At 42.0% G+C, this 20157-nt stretch overlaps 1 protein-coding gene across 3 annotated transcripts in view; it reads right to left on the bottom strand.

Moving 5' to 3' along the window:
• The window catches only part of tspan4a (tetraspanin 4a), a 1052607-nt gene that overhangs the window by 372347 nt on the left and 660103 nt on the right, over positions 1–20157 (bottom strand). For 2 of the 3 annotated variants that reach the window (XM_034160143.1, XM_034160132.1), the window contains one exon: positions 4442–4633. In XM_034160143.1, coding sequence (XP_034016034.1) covers positions 4442–4633 — 192 coding nt within the window. The remainder of the gene's footprint in view (positions 1–4441; positions 4634–20157) is intronic. The other variant, XM_034160139.1, reaches the window with a different exon arrangement.

The following is a 20157-nucleotide window of genomic DNA, read 5'->3' as shown; positions in this document are numbered from 1 at the left end:
ATTGGCAAAGCTTCTGGGGAAAACCTGGTCTTGTTAGGAGAGACGGCATCCATCCCACTTTGGATGGAGCAGCTCTCATTTCTAGAAATCTGGCCAATTTTCTTAAATCCTCCAAACCGTGACTATCCAGGGTTGGGACCAGGAAGCAGAGTTGTAGTGTTACACACCTCTCTGCAGCTTCTCTCCCCCTGCCATCCCCTCATTACCCCATCCCCGTAGAGACGGTGCCTGCTCCCAGACTACCAATAACCAGCAAAAATCTATTTAAGCATAAAAATTCAAAAAGAAAAAATAATATAGCACCTTCAACTGCACCACAGACTAAAACAGTTAAATGTGGTATATTAAACATTAGGTCTCTCTCTTCTAAGTCCCTGTTGGTAAATGATATAATAATTGATCAACATATTGATTTATTCTGCCTAACAGAAACCTGGTTACAGCAGGATGAATATGTTAGTTTAAATGAGTCAACACCCCCGAGTCACACTAACTGTCAGAATGCTCGTAGCACGGGCCAGGGCGGAGGATTAGCAGCAATCTTCCATTCCAGCTTATTAATTAATCAAAAACCCAGACAGAGCTTTAATTCATTTGAAAGCTTGACTCTTAGTCTTGTCCATCCAAATTGGAAGTCCCAAAAAGTTTTATTTATTATCTATCGTCCACCTGGTCGTTACTGTGAGTTTCTCTGTGAATTTTCAGACCTTTTGTCTGACTTAGTGCTTAGCTCAGATAAGATAATTATAGTGGGCGATTTTAACATCCACACAGATGCTGAGAATGACAGCCTCAACACTGCATTTAATCTATTATTAGACTCTATTGGCTTTGCTCAAAAAGTAAATGAGTCCACCCACCACTTTAATCATATCTTAGATCTTGTTCTGACTTATGGTATGGAAATAGAAGACTTAACAGTATTCCCTGAAAACTCCCTTCTGTCTGATCATTTCTTAATAACATTTACATTTACTCTGATGGACTACCCAGCAGTGGGGAATAAGTTTCATTACACTAGAAGTCTTTCAGAAAGCACTGTAACTAGGTTTAAGGATATGATTCCTTCTTTATGTTCTCTAATGCCATATACCAACACAGTGCAGAGTAGCTACCTAAACTCTGTAAGTGAGATAGAGTATCTCGTCAATAGTTTTACATCCTCATTGAAGACAACTTTGGATGCTGTAGCTCCTCTAAAAAAGAGAGCTTTAAATCAGAAGTGCCTGACTCCGTGGTATAACTCACAAACTCGTAGCTTAAAGCAGATAACCCGTAAGTTGGAGAGGAAATGGCGTCTCACTAATTTAGAAGATCTTCACTTAGCCTGGAAAAAGAGTCTGTTGCTCTATAAAAAAGCCCTCCGTAAAGCTAGGACATCTTTCTACTCATCACTAATTGAAGAAAATAAGAACAACCCCAGGTTTCTTTTCAGCACTGTAGCCAGCCTGACAAAGAGTCAGAGCTCTATTGAGCTGAGTATTCCATTAACTTTAACTAGTAATGACTTCATGACTTTCTTTGCTAACAAAATTTTAACTATTAGAGAAAAAATTACTCATAACCATCCCAAAGACGTATCGTTATCTTTGGCTGCTTTCAGTGATGCCGGTATTTGGTTAGACTCTTTCTCTCCGATTGTTCTGTCTGAATTATTTTCATTAGTTACTTCATCCAAACCATCAACATGTTTATTAGACCCCATTCCTACCAGGCTGCTCAAGGAAGCCCTACCTATTATTTAATGCTTCAATCTTAAATATGATCAATCTATCTTTATTAGTTGGCTATGTACCACAGGCTTTTAAGGTGGCAGTAATTAAACCATTACTTAAAAAGCCATCACTTGACCCAGCTATCTTAGCTAATTATAGGCCAATCTCCAACCTTCCTTTTCTCTCAAAAATTCTTGAAAGGGTAGTTGTAAAACAGCTAACTGATCATCTGCAGAGGAATGGTCTATTTGAAGAGTTTCAGTCAGGTTTTAGAATTCATCATAGTACAGAAACAGCATTAGTGAAGGTTACAAATGATCTTCTTATGGCCTCGGACAGTGGACTCATCTCTGTGCTTGTTCTGTTAGACCTCAGTGCTGCTTTTGATACCGTTGACCATAAAATTTTATTACAGAGATTAGAGCATGCCATAGGTATTAAAGGCACTGCGCTGCGGTGGTTTGAATCATATTTGTCTAATAGATTACAATTTGTTCATGTAAATGGGGAATCGTCTTCACAGACTAAAGTTAATTATGGACTTCCACAAGGTTCTGTGCTAGGACCAATTTTATTCACTTTATATATGCTTCCCTTAGGCAGTATTATTAGACGGTATTGCTTAAATTTTCATTGTTACGCAGATGATACCCAGCTTTATCTATCCATGAAGCCAGAGGACACACACCAATTAGCTAAACTGCAGGATTGTCTTACAGACATAAAGACATGGATGACCTCTAATTTCCTGCTTTTAAACTCAGATAAAACTGAAGTTATTGTTCTTGGCCCCACAAATCTTAGAAACATGGTGTCTAACCAGATCCTTACTCTGGATGGCATTACCCTGACCTCTAGTAATACTGTGAGAAATCTTGGAGTCATTTTTGATCAGGATATGTCATTCAAAGCGCATATTAAACAAATATGTAGGACTGCTTTTTTGCATTTACGCAATATCTCTAAAATCAGAAAGGTCTTGTCTCGGAGTGATGCTGAAAAACTAATTCATGCATTTATTTCCTCTAGGCTGGACTATTGTAATTCATTATTATCAGGTTGTCCTAAAAGTTCCCTAAAAAGCCTTCAGTTAATTCAAAATGCTGCAGCTAGAGTACTGACAGGGACTAGAAGGAGAGAGCATATCTCACCCATATTGGCCTCTCTTCATTGGCTTCCTGTTAATTCTAGAATAGAATTTAAAATTCTTCTTCTTACTTATAAGGTTTTGAATAATCAGGTCCCATCTTATCTTAGGGACCTCATAGTACCATATCACCCCAATAGAGCGCTTCGCTCTCAGACTGCAGGCTTACTTGTAGTTCCTAGGGTTTGTAAGAGTAGAATGGGAGGCAGAGCCTTCAGCTTTCAGGCTCCTCTCCTGTGGAACCAGCTCCCAATTCAGATCAGGGAGACAGACACCCTCTCTACTTTTAAGATTAGGCTTAAAACTTTCCTTTTTGCTAAAGCTTATAGTTAGGGCTGGATCAGGTGACCCTGAACCATCCCTTAGTTATGCTGCTATAGACGTAGACTGCTGGGGGGTTCCCATGATGCACTGAGTGTTTCTTTCTCTTTTTGCTCTGTATGCACCACTCTGCATTTAATCATTAGTGATCGATCTCTGCTCCCCTCCACAGCATGTCTTTTTCCTGGTTCTCTCCCTCAGCCCCAACCAGTCCCAGCAGAAGACTGCCCCTCCCTGAGCCTGGTTCTGCTGGAGGTTTCTTCCTGTTAAAAGGGAGTTTTTCCTTCCCACTGTAGCCAAGTGCTTGCTCACAGGGGGTCGTTTTGACCGTTGGGGTTTTACATCATTATTGTATGGCCTTGCCTTACAATATAAAGCGCCTTGGGGCAACTGTTTGTTGTGATTTGGCACTATATAAAAAAAAAAAAAATTGATTGATTGATTGATTGATACTTATAAGGTTTTGAATAATCAGGTTCCATCTTATCTTAGGGACCTCATAGTACCATATCACCCCAATAGAGCGCTTCGCTCTCAGACTGCAGGCTTACTTGTAGTTCCTAGGGTTTGTAAGAGTAGAATGGGAGGCAGAGCCTTCAGCTTTCAGGCTCCTCTCCTGTGGAACCAGCTCCCAATTCAGATCAGGGAGACAGACACCCTCTCTACTTTTAAGATTAGGCTTAAAACTTTCCTTTTTGCTAAAGCTTATAGTTAGGGCTGGATCAGGTGACCCTGAACCATCCCTTAGTTATGCTGCTTTAGACGTAGACTGCTGGGGGGTTCCCATGATGCACTGTTTCTTTCTCTTTTTGCTCTGTATGCACCACTCTGCATTTAATCATTAGTGATCGATCTCTGCTCCCCTCCACTGCATGTCTTTTTCCTGGTTCTCTCCCTCAGCCCCAACCAGTCCCAGCAGAAGACTGCCCCTCCCTGAGCCTGGTTCTGCTGGAGGTTTCTTCCTGTTAAAGGGGAGTTTTTCCTTCCCATTGTGGCCAAGTGCTTGCTCACAGGGGGTCGTTTTGACCGTTGGGGTTTTACATCATTATTGTATGGCCTTGCCTTGCAATATAAAGCGCCTTGGGGCAACTGTTTGTTGTGATTTGGCGCTATATAAAAAAAAAATTATTGAAATTGATTGACTGAAAGTTCCTTGTTGTTAAAAACACATTTTAAAATCAAATATGAGCACACGGATGTTTCCTGAAAGGGCCTGAGAGCATCAGACCTTCACAGCCTGGAGCTGGTGATAACTTACAGTGAGCAGCAGCGGCCGGCTCTCTTTGACGGCGCCCACACAGCCCAGACAGCCAATCACCATCATGATGGTCCCCACGGCAATCAGCAGGTTGGCTGCTGACAGCGAAGGAAGGGACGATGACAAGGTGGCAAAGTTTCCCTGCGTCACCGACAGCCAAACTCCCACCCCCAATATTCCACATCCTCCCAGCTGCACAGAAAACACAAAGAGGAGCAAACACAAAGTCAGACGCGGCAGCACGTGAGCGGCGCCGTCATCACGATTCTGTGTAGTGACACAACATCAGGACAAATGCAACAAAAGCTCAAGCAATTTAGTCACAAAATGAAGAAATGATTTAGAAAGCTCCAAATGTATCATCTTGAGTGGTGCAGCACAATGTTCATTTTGTCAATAAAAACTAAAATGAAATGTATTCATCAATAGCCATTTTCACAGGACCAGAACCAGACAAATACAATCCAAATAAATGCTTGTGAACCAAAACAAGATTTGTTGCAATTAATAAAATACCAAAGTGCAATGAGAGTTTGAAATGACTGGACAAAGAACTTTTTTTTGTCCATTCTTAGTGTGTTAACATTCATATTTCAGTGAAAAACATAGTTTACATAGGAGTGGTGGTGCAGTATTTGCTGTGGTGCAGTGCCATCGTTCCCAAGCTGTGGACTTGACTGAAGCATCACAGTCATGTTGAGGACAGGCACAGGTCGCATGGTGCAAATGTGTGCAAATCCATTTAAGGCATGTCTGCGTGCACGCTGCTGCTGAAGCTGCAGGAAATAAACCAGAGCGCTGAGTGAGAAGCAGCTGGAATCATTCTCCACATTATTCAGGGACATTTCCTAAGAGTGCCATTAAATCAAGCCAGCAGATTATCATCTGTCTTGCCTTTTAAGATGAACGGAGAAGTGAGAAATAAGTGTTATTCTGCCGAGGAAACAGCTCTGTGTGCACACGTGCAGCAGTCAGAAGAGACATATCGCTGGAGGTTACAGTGACTGGTACGAATAACACCAGCACCATCCACAGCTATGTACAACCCCAATTCCGATGAAGTTGGGATGTTGTGTAAAATGTAGATGCCCAGTCCTAAGGGCCCTGTCCCACTGGCGTTTAGGAGGATTTGCGGATGGAATGCGCACAAAAGTGGCCCACATCCGCCAAACAACCGCAATAACCGTGTAACATTCCTGTATGAGTCGGCCGCCATCCGAACACATCCGTGATCATCCACAGAGGCACGCATGTCCGCAGCCAGGATTTTTGAGCAGCTCAAAAATCCTGCTGCGGATGAGATCTGCATCACTGCCTGAACACATACTGAAGACATACGCAGGACATACACAACCAACGCGCCGCATATCCCTTGTCATCCGCTGATATCTGCAACCGACGGGTTGGCACGGCTTGGCGGTGGACCGGGACAGCGTGCAAAACAGATATGATGCATGCCCAGCATGGCCACATCACAGTCACAAATGGTACGTCACGCATGCAGACAGAGTGGGCACGGATGAAGCGAGTGCATCACAGCCACTGTGCCCCTCATGGGGGCGCCTCCTCGGTCGCCTTCGCTTCTGTTCCGTGTTATATCCGCTTTTCTTCCTCATGTATTCGTTGATCCACCCCAGGACATTTGTCATTTCCGCCCACCTTTGTTGCGGACGCTCAGCTTTTGTCTCCTCATTTCATGCGCAAATCCTCCTAAACGCCAGTGGAACAGGGCCCTAAACTGGCGTTTAGGATGATTTGCGTATGAATTGCGCACAGGATTGGTTCATATTCGCTAAATGTCCACAATATCCGTGAAACATGCTCGTATGAGTCAGCCAACAACCACACACGTCTGCAATTATCCGCAGAGGCATGTGTTTCCGTTGCCAGGATTTTTGAGCTGCACAAAATTTTGGCTGCAGATGACAGCCGCCTTACATACTCAATACATACTCCATACATACTCAATACATACTCAATCTATGCGCTGTATATCCGCCGTTATCCGCTGATATCCACAACTGACGGGGTATTGCAGCTTGGCAATGGACTGGGACAGTGTGTAAAATGGATATGTTGCGTGTCTATCACATCCACATCACAAACTAAAATAAGATGCAGTGACTGCATACAGAGTGGCCACGAATTAATCCGTTGTATTACGTCTGCTTTGCATCTGATTTGCCAACAACTTGCGAATGCACAACAAACACTCCACATAAAGCCAAAGTACCATGGCAGACATTGACATACCTGCCAGTCAGTGCCAGTCCAGCTGTGGAAACGTACAGATGTAGTTATGGATCCCCAAAAACGCCATCCAACAACATAAAGGCGCACTGACAGGAGCATGTTTTGCTTCACGCAGCAGCACGACCTGTGTCCTGACGATCCCACCCGCTGTGTTCACAGCTGGACGCCGTTCTTTGTTCCACCGGCTGCCACACGCTCTGTGCTGGATGCTGCGTATATAGTTATTTCATGGCAGATTAATCATGTTTTCTGCAAATTTGCCATTGAAACCGGCTCTAATCACTTCCTGAATCACAGAGGAAGCTGCAGCCCGAGCCGTTCATGTCTAACAAGCTGCAGAAAGCATTTCGAGCCATCTAATAGGTAATTATTTGACTTGTTTACATTGTCAAGGCTTGATAAAACAGTTGAGTGTTTTTTCCTTCTTGTCTGCAGCTGTTACAGTATTTATACCTGTGTTTATAACAGATTTACCTTCTTGTTATAATCGTTCAGACAAGCTGCACTCTGATGCGATCCGCTGACATAACCGCTCGCCCTGTTCACTGCTTGTTTACTCCAATCAACTTGTCCAAGTTCAGCAGTTGCTCCAGAGGCTGTATTGTTGTTGTGAATAGTAATGCCAAAAGGCCCAAGTGCACTTCTTTTATGACCGCAATGCAGATGCCGTGCATGCACAACCCGTGCGCAATGCATTGTCAATACATCTGTAATACCTCCGTGATAATCGTAATGCATCCGATCCGTTTGCTCACTACATGCATTATACATCTGTGACTGTTTGTCATATATTTGCTGTACATTATTAATATATCCGTAATTCATACTGAGACATTTGTCATTTTTGGCCACTTTTGTTGCGGACGACAACAAACACCCAACATTTGTATACTCAATTCATGCACAATTAGTCCCCTCCCCAGTGGGACTGGGACTTAAATAAAAACAGAATACAATGATTTGCAAATCCTCTTCAACCTATATTCAATTGAATACACCACAAAGACAAGATATTTAATGTTCAAACGGATAAACTTTATTGTTTTTGTGCAAATATCTGCTCATTTTGAAATGGATGCCTGCAACACATTTCAAAAAAGCTGGGACAGTGGTATGTTTACCACTGTGTTACATCACTCAATAAGCATTTGGGAATTGAGGACACTAATTGTGAGTGTCATGATTGGGTATAAAAGGAGCATCCCCAAAAGTCTCAGCCATTTACAAGCAAAGATGGGGTGAGGATCACCACTTTGTGAACAACTGTGTGACAAAACAGTCCAACAGTTTAAGAAAATTGTTTCTCAACATTCAATTGCAAGGAATTTAGGGATTCCATCATCTACAGTCCATAATATAATCAACAGATTCAGAGAATCTGGAGAACTTTCTACACGTAAGGAGCAAGGCCAGAAACCAACATTGAATGCCCGTGACCTTCGATCCCTCAGGCAGCACTGCATTAAAAACTGACATCATTGTGTAAAGGATCTTACCGCGTGGGTTCAGGAACACTTCAGAAAACCATTGTCAGTTAACAGTTCGTCGCTACATCTACAAGTGCAAGTTAAAACTCTACCATGCAAAGTGAAAGTCACACATCAACAACATCCAGAAACACCGCCGCCTTCTCTGGGCCCGAGCTCATTTGAAATGGACAGACGCAAAGTGGAAAAGTGTGCTGTGCTTTGATGAGTCCACATTTCAAATTGTTTTGGAAATCATGGACGTCGTGTCCTCTGGACAAAAGAGGAAAAAGACCATCCAGACTGTTACCAGTGCAAAGTCCAAAAGCCAGCATCTGTGATGGTATGGGGGTGTGTTAGTGCCCATGGCATGGACAACTTACACATCTGTGATGGCACCATCAATGCTGAAAGGTACATCCAGGTTTTGGAGCAACACATGCTGCCATCCAAGCAATGCCTGTGGGTCTGCATTTGTGCCCTGCACCTTTTGTGCCACTTGTTCAAGAATCCCGACAGAAAACATTTTAATCATGTCAAACAAGTGCTAATATTATATTATTATGTTAACAATACAAATATAAAAGCCACCAATTTTAATATGAATTCGGAACACAAAATGCACCTGAATTCTGTGATGCCAACATACAGATGGGCACATATGGCTTAGTAAGGTCCCTGAGACAGGAGGCTGTACAACCATTAAGAATTTTATAGGTCATCAACAAAACCTTAAAATCAGGTCTCACGTCCACAGGTGGGCAGTGATGGGAAACTAAGACGGGGGAAAATGTGTTCAAATTTCCTGGTTCTCGTCAAAACTCCAGCAGCCACATTGCCAATCACTGAGCTCTCATAGAAAACCATCTTCAAACAAAGCCAGAAGAGATATTTTGAACCTCTTGTAGCCATTCTGGCTATCTTTTTGTACTTTACAACTCTGTGATACACATCAGTGAGACTTTTTAGATGTATCACAACACTGATGCTGTTCAGCTGCTTCATTGCAGCTCCCAAAGGCAATCAGATTAACATACTAAATACACCACTACTGTTTTCCTCCCACTTTCTTTTTTTTTCTATTTCCAGCTTCAACACAAGATCTTACTTAATCAGCTCTTGAACTGCAAGTAGGGCAAGACAAAAATAAAAAGCACTCATGTGAGGCCCCATTCACTGTTCACTATCTTCATTTGTAGCTTGCAAATGAAGGGTCTTTGGGTCGTTGCCACTCATCCTGGACCTTTATTGTCCCCCAGAGTGTTCTTTAATTAAGACTGGTCACAGTGAGAACAGTGGAGCATGAAAAATGATTGTGGAAATAAGCTGTGCTGAGTATTACAAGGTCAGATCCATCGGCACAAATGATGTGGTGGGGTCAGGTCGGGGAGCATCTGCTGCTTCCGCGTGTTGTCACATTCATCACATAAGGACCCATCATCAGCTCTGACCCACAGTCGCCCAGGCACACACCTCTGGCCCATCCCCACTGCACCAAAGGAGCCATCTGTCTGTAATAGCCAGATGAAATTTGGGGGTTCCATTGGCACTTTCTAGTTGCTAGGGTCTTCATCCATGAGGCACCCGCATGCTGGATCATACTCAGGAAAATGTGCCATGCAGCAAGAGTGTTGCAACTAACGTTTCTTCCCAATGCAATTAGTACTCCTCATCTGAATCTCCCTGAATAACTGCTTATTTGACATAAAGTCATTCCAGCAGCACCCAGTAATTCTGTGGAGAGACCTGGTGCCAAAACCATAAGACTCAAGCTACTGGAGTGACATGACGTGACAACACAGACAGAGATGGGAGAGGGATGAAAACATAGAGCAGGTGCAGGGCGTGGAGTGAAACAGAGAACAATAGAACTACGGAACAGAGCTACAACTGAGTATAATATTACTATGAAGAAAAGTAAAATAAAACTGAGGGCAGAAAAACATAACCAAGAACCAGGCATGAACATGAGAACTGGAAACGGAACCTAAATACTTAAACAAAACTAAACTATGAAAACAAGGTGATAAACAAATCAAATCAATTTTATTTATATAGCACCAAATCACAACAGTCGTCCCAAGGCGCTTTATATTGTAAGGCAAAAGTCATACAATAATTACAGAAAAACCCCAACGGTCAAAACGACCCCCTGTGAGCAAGCACTTGGTGACAGTGGGAAGTGCTTGCTCACTGACAAATTATACTGTATTTCTTGTCTTTCTGATGCCTGATTCTGTTTTTTCTCTCTGTTTAAGGTGCAGCTCCATCCAGAGATGGGTGTGGTATTTGTGCTGGAAACCCTCCTGTCCTATGCACCAACAGCATTTCCTGTATTTTCGTTTTGTGAATTTTTCTGTGATTTACATTGTGTCTGTATCATGGCCCAAGCAGAGAGCCACCCCTTGAGTCTGGTCTGCTTGAGGTTTCTTCCTCAGAGGGAGTTTTTCCTTACCAGTGCTGCTCTGGGGGTCAGTAATGTTAGACATTACTTGTGTGAAGCACCTTGAGGCAACTCTGTTGTGATTTGGTGCTAAATAAATGAAAATAAATTGAATTGAAATTGAGTCTCCCTGATTAACTGCTCATTTGACACAGGATCATTCCAGTGGTTTCCAAGGATTCTCCAGAGACGTTGCACCACATACAGCTAGCCATCACCGTAAACCATTGGTAATGAATGTGGCACACTAAAAATATTACTGAAATATCTAGTATGCAGAGGTACAGTGCATCCAGCAAGTCTTCAGAGAACTTCACATTTTCCAAATTTTGTTATATTACAGACTTATTCCAAAATGGAATAAATTATTTTTTTGCCTCAAACTTCTACTCACAACACCCCATAATGGCAATATGAATTTTCTTTCTTTTATTTTTTGTAAATTTATCAAAAATAAAAAGCTAAGAAATCATGTGTACAAAAAGTATTCACAGCCTTTGCTCAGTACTTTGTTGATGCACCTTTGGCAGCAATTACAGTCTCAAGTCTTCTTGAATATGATGCCAGAAGCTTGGTGCACCTATCTATGGGTAGTTGGATGGGGAGCATCAGTGCACAGTCATTTTCTGATCTCTCCAGAGATGTTCAGTCGGATTTGTCAGGGACTGAGGTACTGAGGCACAGCGGATGGATGGACACATTCATGACTCAGATGTGGGTTAAGAAAAGGCTTTATCCAAAACACAGGCTCAGGTCGATACACAAGAAGTCAATCAGTACAGGCGGAGGTACCGATGGTCAAGAGGCGAGGACGCGGTCAAACAACAAGCGAAGATCAGACACGAAGTAGCAGGGTTACTGGTGCAGGCAGAGACGTGGTCAAAAAACGGGCGAGAGTCGAGCACAGAAAGACACAGTGCAAAAACAAGACAACAAAGGCTTGGAACGAGGGCAAGAGCACAAGGCATGGAGCACAACGAACGAGCAGTGAAACAGAGGAAAACATGGACTTAAATGTAGAGGTTAATCAGGGCGTAATGAGATGCAGGTGCAGGGAAGAAGGCGTGGCCAGACAAGACAAAGCGTAGTGACAAGGGGCATGTCAGACAAAAGCAGCAAAACCAAAATGTGACAGTGACGAGACAAATGATGAACAGCTAATAATGAAACCTAAAATCCAAACATGAGTGAAACAAAATAAATAAATTAAAGAGCAGAAACAGAACAACTACTAGTGACTAAAGTGATAGATACAAAATGGAAAATCACAGCTGAAGAAAAACTACCACAAAATATAACACAGAACAAATGTAAAATAAAACAGAGAGACAAGACTAATGTATGATAACCAAACATGCATAATAAACAGAAAACCAAAACAGAAACTACAAAGTAACAAATAGAAAATCAAAACTGAGGATCAAAGAAGTGGCAAAGAAGGAGACAAGGAAAAAACATGATGATACAGGGCCGGATCAGGGCCAAAACCTGACAGTACCCACCACCCAAAGCAGCTGACCCCCAGCAGCTGACCGAACCATCCCCCACAACCCAGAGAGGGGCAAACACAGACACAGATGACAACGGGTGGGCAGGAGGGGGACTGGAGGAGCAACCAAAAACCAGCGGGAACCCACACAACCTGCCCGTAGCCAAGGAAAGATGAGGGGAGCAACCAACACAGAGATTCCCCAAAAGACGAGCGACAGAGCAACAAGCGGGGGCTAACCAGAGCACCAGGCCAAAGAGCAGAGGCGAAGTCCGGGGGGATGACGATGTGGTCGGTAATAGCCAAAAACTGAGTCAGAAGGCCTACTGGGAGGGCAGCCGGGAACTGGAGTGGGGCAACCTGGGGTACTAGAATCAGAGTCAGACCTAGAACGGCACAAGGCTGTACAAGAATGATCCAAGCTAGAGGAGCTAAGCAACTTAGTGGGGCAGTGAGCACAGTAAACTTGCTTCGAACAAGGACACCAAAAATGAGGGAACTGGCAAAACAAGAGAGTAAGCAAGAGTACAAAACAAGTAAACCACTGAAATGAAGAGGAGCTAATGAATGTCACAGAAAACACAAACAAAATCATTCCTAAACATAAGAGCCACAAAATCCTCAAAGCTAACAAAGAATCAAGAAATAAACCAAGACACGTGCAAATATTATTCCAATGTGTGGAGCCATACCACTTCATCATGGAGCAAACCAAATGAGGTCAGGGCCCAAACCTCACAGGATTCAGGTCTGGGCTCTGACTGGGCCACTCAAGGACATTCACAGAGTTGTCCTGAAGCCACTCCTTTGATAGCTTGGCTGTTTGTTTAGGGTCATTGTCCTGCTGAAAGACGAACTGTCACACCAGTCTGAGGTCAAGAGCGCTCTGGAGCAGGTTTTCATCCAGGATTTCTCTGTACATTGCTGCATTCATCTTTCCCTCAATCCTGACTAGTTTCCCAGTTCCTGCTCATGAAAAACATCCCCACAGCATGATGCTGCCACCACCATGCTTCACTGTAGGGATGGTGCCTGGTTTCCTCCAAACATGATGACAAAGAGTTTAATCTTTGTCTCATGAGACCAGAGAATTTTGATTCTCATGGTCTCAGAGTCCTTCATACAGGCCTGATTGGTGGATTGCTGTATAGATGGTTGTCCTACTGGAAGGTTCTCCTCCATCCACAGAGGAATGCTGGAGCTCTGACAGAGTGAGCATCGGGTTCTTGGTCACCTCCCTGACTAAGGTCCTTCTCCCCTGATCACTCAGTTTAGACGGGCGTCCAGTTTTAGGAAGAGTCCTGGTGGATCTGAACTTCTCCATTTACAGATGATGGAGGTCACTGTGCTCAATGGGACCTTCAATCAATCAATCAATCAACTTGTTTCTTATATAGCGCCAAATCACAACAAACAGTTGCCCCAAGGCGCTCCTTCAAAGCAGCAGAAATGTTCCTGTCCCCTTCCCCAGATTTATGCCTCCAGACAATCCTGTCTCTGAGGTCTACAGACAATTCCTTTGACTTCATGTTTGGTTTGTGCTCTGACTGTCAACTGTGGGACCTTATATGTAGACAGGTGTGTGTTTTTCCAAATCAACTGAATTTACCCCAGGTGGACTCCAGTTAAACTGTACAAACATCTCAAGGATGATCAGTGGAAACAGGAGGCACCTGAGATCAATTCAGATTCATGGCAAAGACTGTGAATACTTATGGACATGAGATTTATTAGTTTTAGTTTTAATAAATTTGCAAAAATCTGAAATAATTTTTTTCTCACATTGTCATTATGGGGTATTGTGTGTAGAATTTTGAGGAAAAAAATAATTTCATCCATTTTGGAATAAGGCTGTAGCATAACAAGATGTGGAAAAAGTGAAGTCCTGTAAATACTTTCCAGATGCTGTGTATTACATGACCCTATCCCACCAGTGACAGACATTAAAGAAACTTTTGAGCACCATGAAGTAGAAATGATTTCTAACAAGCAGCTTTTGTTTAACTCCAAACTAAAATCTTAATTATTATCAGTCTTTAAGCTGAGACAGAGTAAAGACTGTGGCAGTGTTTAACGCGATGCTGTCACCTGGACTGCCTCCTCGTTCACAGCAGGCCGGTCTCTCCAAAGGTCTTGGATTCCATCTGCTGAAATGTGCCAGCACTTTGACAGCTCTGTATGTGAGAGCATTGGTATTCTTTGATCGTATCGACTGACCAAACTACCCTCATGATGTGGGCCAGTGGACCAGAAATACCCACACTCACAACATCTTGATGATTAAAAAACCCTCAGAATTTCTCCCATAATAAATAAACATGGGCTCCAGACATCGTTCTGGGATTTATAATGTATAATACATAGAAGACAATTTTTTAATGAATATTTTCGAGCATGCATATTAGCACTCTGATCTCACTGTGTTTATTAGCATAAAACTGGTCACAATACACATTTGTGTAATTACAATAATTCCTAATCTGAATTCTAAACCATACAGGGGAAAAAAAAAACAACCTGTGATGTCTTGATGCCACAAAACAGTAAAATTATAGAGTTCAAATTGTTGCTGTAGCAGAAAGTATTACTTGGAGCTCACATGCTTCTTATGTTATTTGATATATTATTTTGTGTGATCTTGTGATACTTTGATCTATGAATCATATATTCTGTTTGTACCTAGGAAGTAAGTCCTGGACCTTAAAAGTGTTCTTGTGGACAACCTGGTGAGGAGATGTGATGTTTGCTGCTTTTAACACATTTTTTGATCCGCCCACCTTCTGTTGTTGTCAGACAAGACGTCTGTCTAATCCAAATAATTTAACATACATCAACAATTCATCTATATATTAAAAGCCAAGTGGCCTCTGTGTGTGTGTGTGTGTGTGTGTGTGTGTGTGTGTGTGTGTTGTGTGTGTGTGTGTGTGTGTGTGTGTGTGTGTGTGTGTGTGTGTGTTTGTCTTGGATCACAGAGAAACCAGGGAGAGCTGACACTTGCCTTTTGGTATATTTATGTATTTTGGGTGAAGGATGAACGCCCCCAAAACAGAAAGTTAATAGGACTAATATTTTGGGGATATCAGATAACGACAGTGAACAGTGGATACTGATGTCACCATGAATCAGTCTCTGGTAACCAGACAAAGGTAACCAGAGAAAGGAAAGAGCTCAACCAATTGTAAAACATGACATCATCTAAATGTGCCAAATAATAAATAGAATTATTCACAATATTTTCTTATTTTCATTTCTTGAACTTTCAATTAAAATCATTATAGAAACGTATTACCACCCTTGAAAAATGTCAGCTGCCTGTTTTAGAAACACGACCCAATCTAGAGCCCATGGATCCCCACGAGCAACACGCTAGTTCATTATATGACACCTGAATAGATCCTTGTCGTTTGACTGGTTCTGTGTCATGTGACGTTCATTATTTGGACGTGTTTTGGTCCTATCCATGTAGTGTTCTCCTATTTACTTTTCACTGTTACATGTCTTCATGACTCTGTGAGGCCCTTGACATGTAAATTCAAAAAGGTTACACAGTTTCATTAGCTTTTTGTAAAAATACATCCATGATACAAAGAATCTAAACCCTGCAGCTGCAATGTTCACCAGGACGTCTTTAGCAGTTTAGTGATGTTTGCTAGATTGAAGAAAGCAGACATGTGTTTACACACACACACACGTGTGCACTGCTAAGCTCCTCAGCGCAGCAGCTTTAGCATGTCACTGAAGTCAGCGGGTCCTGCAGATCAGAGCGAACCGCTGGGTCCCACTACTTTGACAATCTGCTCCAAGAAGAAACAACTAATGAATTTGAGGTAAAACGTCAAGTGATGCCAATCTATTGATGTGTCATATAAAACAAATAATGAATGTTTTCTATTTGTGCAATGGAAAGAATATTTTCCTTTGTTGAAAGGTGGAATGTACCATTCCACTTGGCTGACACCTCACAGAATGAATGGTATGTTCCATTTTTAAACAAATTAAAATTGTGTTAGCGCTGCACTGATAAACATTCATTATTTGTATAATATAGTGACAGTTACCACACATTTGCTTGGGCCAACGTGCCACCATGAATATTTCAAACAGCACTGAATATTAACACTGTGGTTTCAGAGATTAAAGCAAAAACATAAACTCTTGATTGAATTTTTTGTTCCTTTAGTTTAGGGAAATGTCATTTGTTGGAGGTTTGAATATAAAAGAAGGTGGAAACAGCAGAGAAGAAGGTGTATAGTGAATGTTCTGTTCTCCTGCTAAAACAAGATTATGATATTTCAGTAGGCCTCCCACCCCGTCAATAAGCACTGCTGCTGTTTTTAATGGAGTTCTAATGTAGGAAGACTTTGACCTGCACTTTATTAATAAAGCAGCAATCCATACGTAACCATATACAGTGAGGAAAATAAGTATTTGAACACCCTGTGGTTTTGCAAGTTCTCCCACTTAGAAATCATGGAGGGGTCTGAAATTTTCATCTTAGGTGCATGTCCACTGTGAGAGACATAATCTAAAAAAAAAATCCGGAAATCACAATGTATGATTTTTTAAAATAATTTATTTGTATGTTACTGCTGCAAATAAGTATTTGAACACCTGTGAAAATTAATGTTAATATTTGGTACAGTAGCCTTTGTTTGCAATTACAGAGGTCAAACGTTTCCTGTAGTTTTTCACCAGGTTTTCACACACTGCAGCAGGGATTTTGGTCCACTCCTCCATACAGATCTTCTCTAGATCTTTCAGGTTTGGAGTTTCAGCTCCCTCCAAAGATTTTCTATTGAGTTCAGGTCTGGAGACTGGCCAGGCCACTCCAGGACCTTGAAATGCTTCTTACGGAGCCCCTCCTTAGTTGCCCCGGCTGTGTGTTTGGGGTCACTGTCATGCTGAAGACCCAGCCATGACCCATCTTCAATGCTCTTACTGAGGGAAGGAGGTTGTTTGTCAAAATCTCGCAATACATGACCCCATCCATCCTCCCTTCAATACGGTGCAGTCGTCCTGTCCCCTTTGCAGAAGAGAACCCCCAGAGTATGATGTTTCCACCCCCATGCTTCACGGTTGGGATGGTTTTCTTGGGGTTGTTCTCATCCTCTAAACATGGTAAGTGGAGTTGATTCCAAAAAGCTCTATTCTGGTCTCATCTGACCACATGACCTTCTCCCATGCCTCCTCTGAATCATCCAGATGGTCACTGGTGAACTTCAAACGGGCCTGGACATGTGCTGGCTTGAGCAGGGGGACCTTGCTGCCCTGCAGGATTTTAAACCATGACGGCATCATGTGTTACTAATGTAATCTTTGTGACTGTGGTCCCAGCTCTCTTCAGGTCATTGACCAGGTCCTCCTGTGTAGTTCTGAGCTTTCTCAGAATCATCCTTACCCCACAAAGTGTGATCTTGCATGGAATCCCAGACCGAGGGAGATTGACAGTCATCTTGTGTTTCTTCCACTTTCTAATAAATAATCATAACAGTTGTTGTCTTCTACCAAGCTGATTGCCTGTTGTCCTGTAGTCCATCCCAGCCTTGTGCAGGTCTACAGTTTTGTCCCTGGTGTCCTTAGACAGCTCTTTGGTCTTGGCTATGGAGGACAGGTTGGAGTGTGATTGATTGAGTGTGTGAACAGGTGTCTTTTATACAGGTAACAAGTTCAAACAGGTGCAATTAATACAGGTAAAGAGTGCAGAATCAGAGGGCTTCTTAAAGAAAAATTAACAGGTCTGTGAGAGACAGAATTCTTGCTGATTGGTAGGTGATCAAATACTTATTTGCAGCAGTAACATACAAATAAATTATTAAAAATCATACATTGTGATTTCTGGATTTTTTTTTTTATATATATATATATATATATTATGTCTCTCACAGTGGACATGCACCTAAGATGAAAATTTCAGACCCCTCCATGATTTCTAAGTGGGAGAACTTGCAAAATCACAGGGTGTTCAAATATTTATTTTCCTCACTGTAAATAATACAAAACTCCACTTAATCCAGTAGGATTAAGTAGGATTTTCTTAAAAAGAAGACTTGAAAGTGCAGCTACAATTTACCAGAAGGTACATCTGAGATAAAAGACCTGATTTAATGTTTTGGTGAAAGAATATCCTCCTCTGTGCCACTTCACCATGAAGCTGTGTAACTGGTGACACAAAATGCAAAACATGCACTGTGCACAAGTTCTCCAATCAAAGCCACAGAAGCATGTAACTTCTTCTGGGTTGTCTGGGTGTCTTGGTGGCTTTCCTCACTCTTCTCCTTCAGTTTTTGTGAACTGTCTACGCCACACAGATTTACCATAGAGTGTCATACTGTTTGTATTTCTTCATAATTAATGTAAATAAAGTCCAAGACATGTTCAGTGACTTTGAAATGTTCATGTATCCATCCCTGACTTGTCTGAAGAAAACTGGCAATTAACTGATTATTTACAGGTATTATACCAAATGGGCTGGTTGCTTATGCAACCCATCACCTGGCTTTTATATTATTAATTAATTTATGTCATGTTGTAGAGATTTACTTTCAGTTTGAGTTTAAGGAAGATGATTTTAGAAAAAATATTTTTTTTTTTGTATTTGAAAATGTGTGAAAGGGGCCCTATACTTTTGGAGGGTACTGTAAATAACATGGTGAAATGTTGTGCTCTAAATGTAAATTCAATTCTTTCTATTTTGTTAAATTTATTTATTTTTGGTCAACACAAATGTGACAAATGTGGGTGTGGAATCCATTAGCTTAGCTGGAAATTTAGTGCAGAAAATCCACTATGGTGATAGTGCAGTTTATTTGCCAGGGAGGAAAATTCAACAAGTTGAGACTGTGGCCTGCTTCCGTAGTCGTGTCCATAAAAATCACAGAGGGATATGCTTTCCAAACTTAATACCCATTACTATATTGGATGATGTTGAAATTGAGGATGGCCCAGTGGTTGTTCCAGCAATAGCAAAGATTTTGTGTCTGCTACCTACAACGCGCGTGGAATGTCTCAAACCTAAACATACTTCTAGGCATCTTATATAGGCTACTCTGGAACCACCCCTAAACCCAAACAGTTCAACTGTCAACCCCACTGAGGTCCTTAGTCTGGGTCTCATTAACATAAGACCACTGTCCTCAAAATGTTTCTGTGTAGGCTCTCAGTTGTCCAGGTGGTTTCCGTAGTAGAGAAGCTGAATCTTCGACTGGACTGTGTTGCTTGACACGAGGACGTTTCGCTTCAAATTGGAGAAGCTTCCTCAGCTAAAATTCTTGCTCTGGAAGTCTGACTTCTGACTCTTGTAGAGATGAATGAACAGAAGCCAACAAAAGCTGCAGTTTTAAACCTAACCAGACCCCTCCTACTGAGAGGCAGACTGCTATAGGCTAGTGACTAAACAATAGCTCTAATTAGCAACTATTGTGCTCTGATTAGCACTATCCTAATGACAGGGCAGCTGTCCCTCCTAATGATGGGATGGATGCCTTTCTTGATGGCTCCCTTGATGACTCTCCTGATGACGTGAATGACTCATTACCATGAGTGAATGACATGAAATTTGAGGTTCCACAGGGGTCTGTCTTAGGCCCCCTGCTTTTTATATAGCACCCCTTGGGCACATATTGTGGCGTTTTGGGATTACCTTTCACTGCTCTGCAGATGATACTCAGTTATACGTGCCGATAACTGCTGGTAATCTCGTTCACATAAAATCCTTAGAAGATTGCCTTGCAGCAGTGAGAAGTTGGATGTCTAGAAACTTCCTACTTTTAAACTCTGATAAGACTGAAATGATGGTTCTTGGTCCAGTGAGACATTGGCATCAATTTGACCAGTTAACACTCAGCCTAGGCTCATGTGTCATACATCACACTGACAAAGTGACGAACCTTGGGGTAATTTTTGATCCTCGTCCCATCCTGTCTATGGCTGATGCTGAGACCTTGATCCATGCATTTATCTCTTCTAGATTGGACTACTGCAATGTTCTATTTCTGGTTTACTGCAATCTAGCATTAGGGGTCTCCAATTGGTTCAAAATGCTGCAGCCAGACTTTGACACGACGCA

The sequence above is a fragment of the Thalassophryne amazonica genome, chromosome 2 (genome assembly GCF_902500255.1).
Source record: "Thalassophryne amazonica chromosome 2, fThaAma1.1, whole genome shotgun sequence".
Lineage (NCBI taxonomy): Eukaryota > Metazoa > Chordata > Actinopteri > Batrachoidiformes > Batrachoididae > Thalassophryne > Thalassophryne amazonica.
Note: the sequence above shows the minus strand (reverse complement) of the source record. Positions and strands in the feature narration are given on the sequence as shown.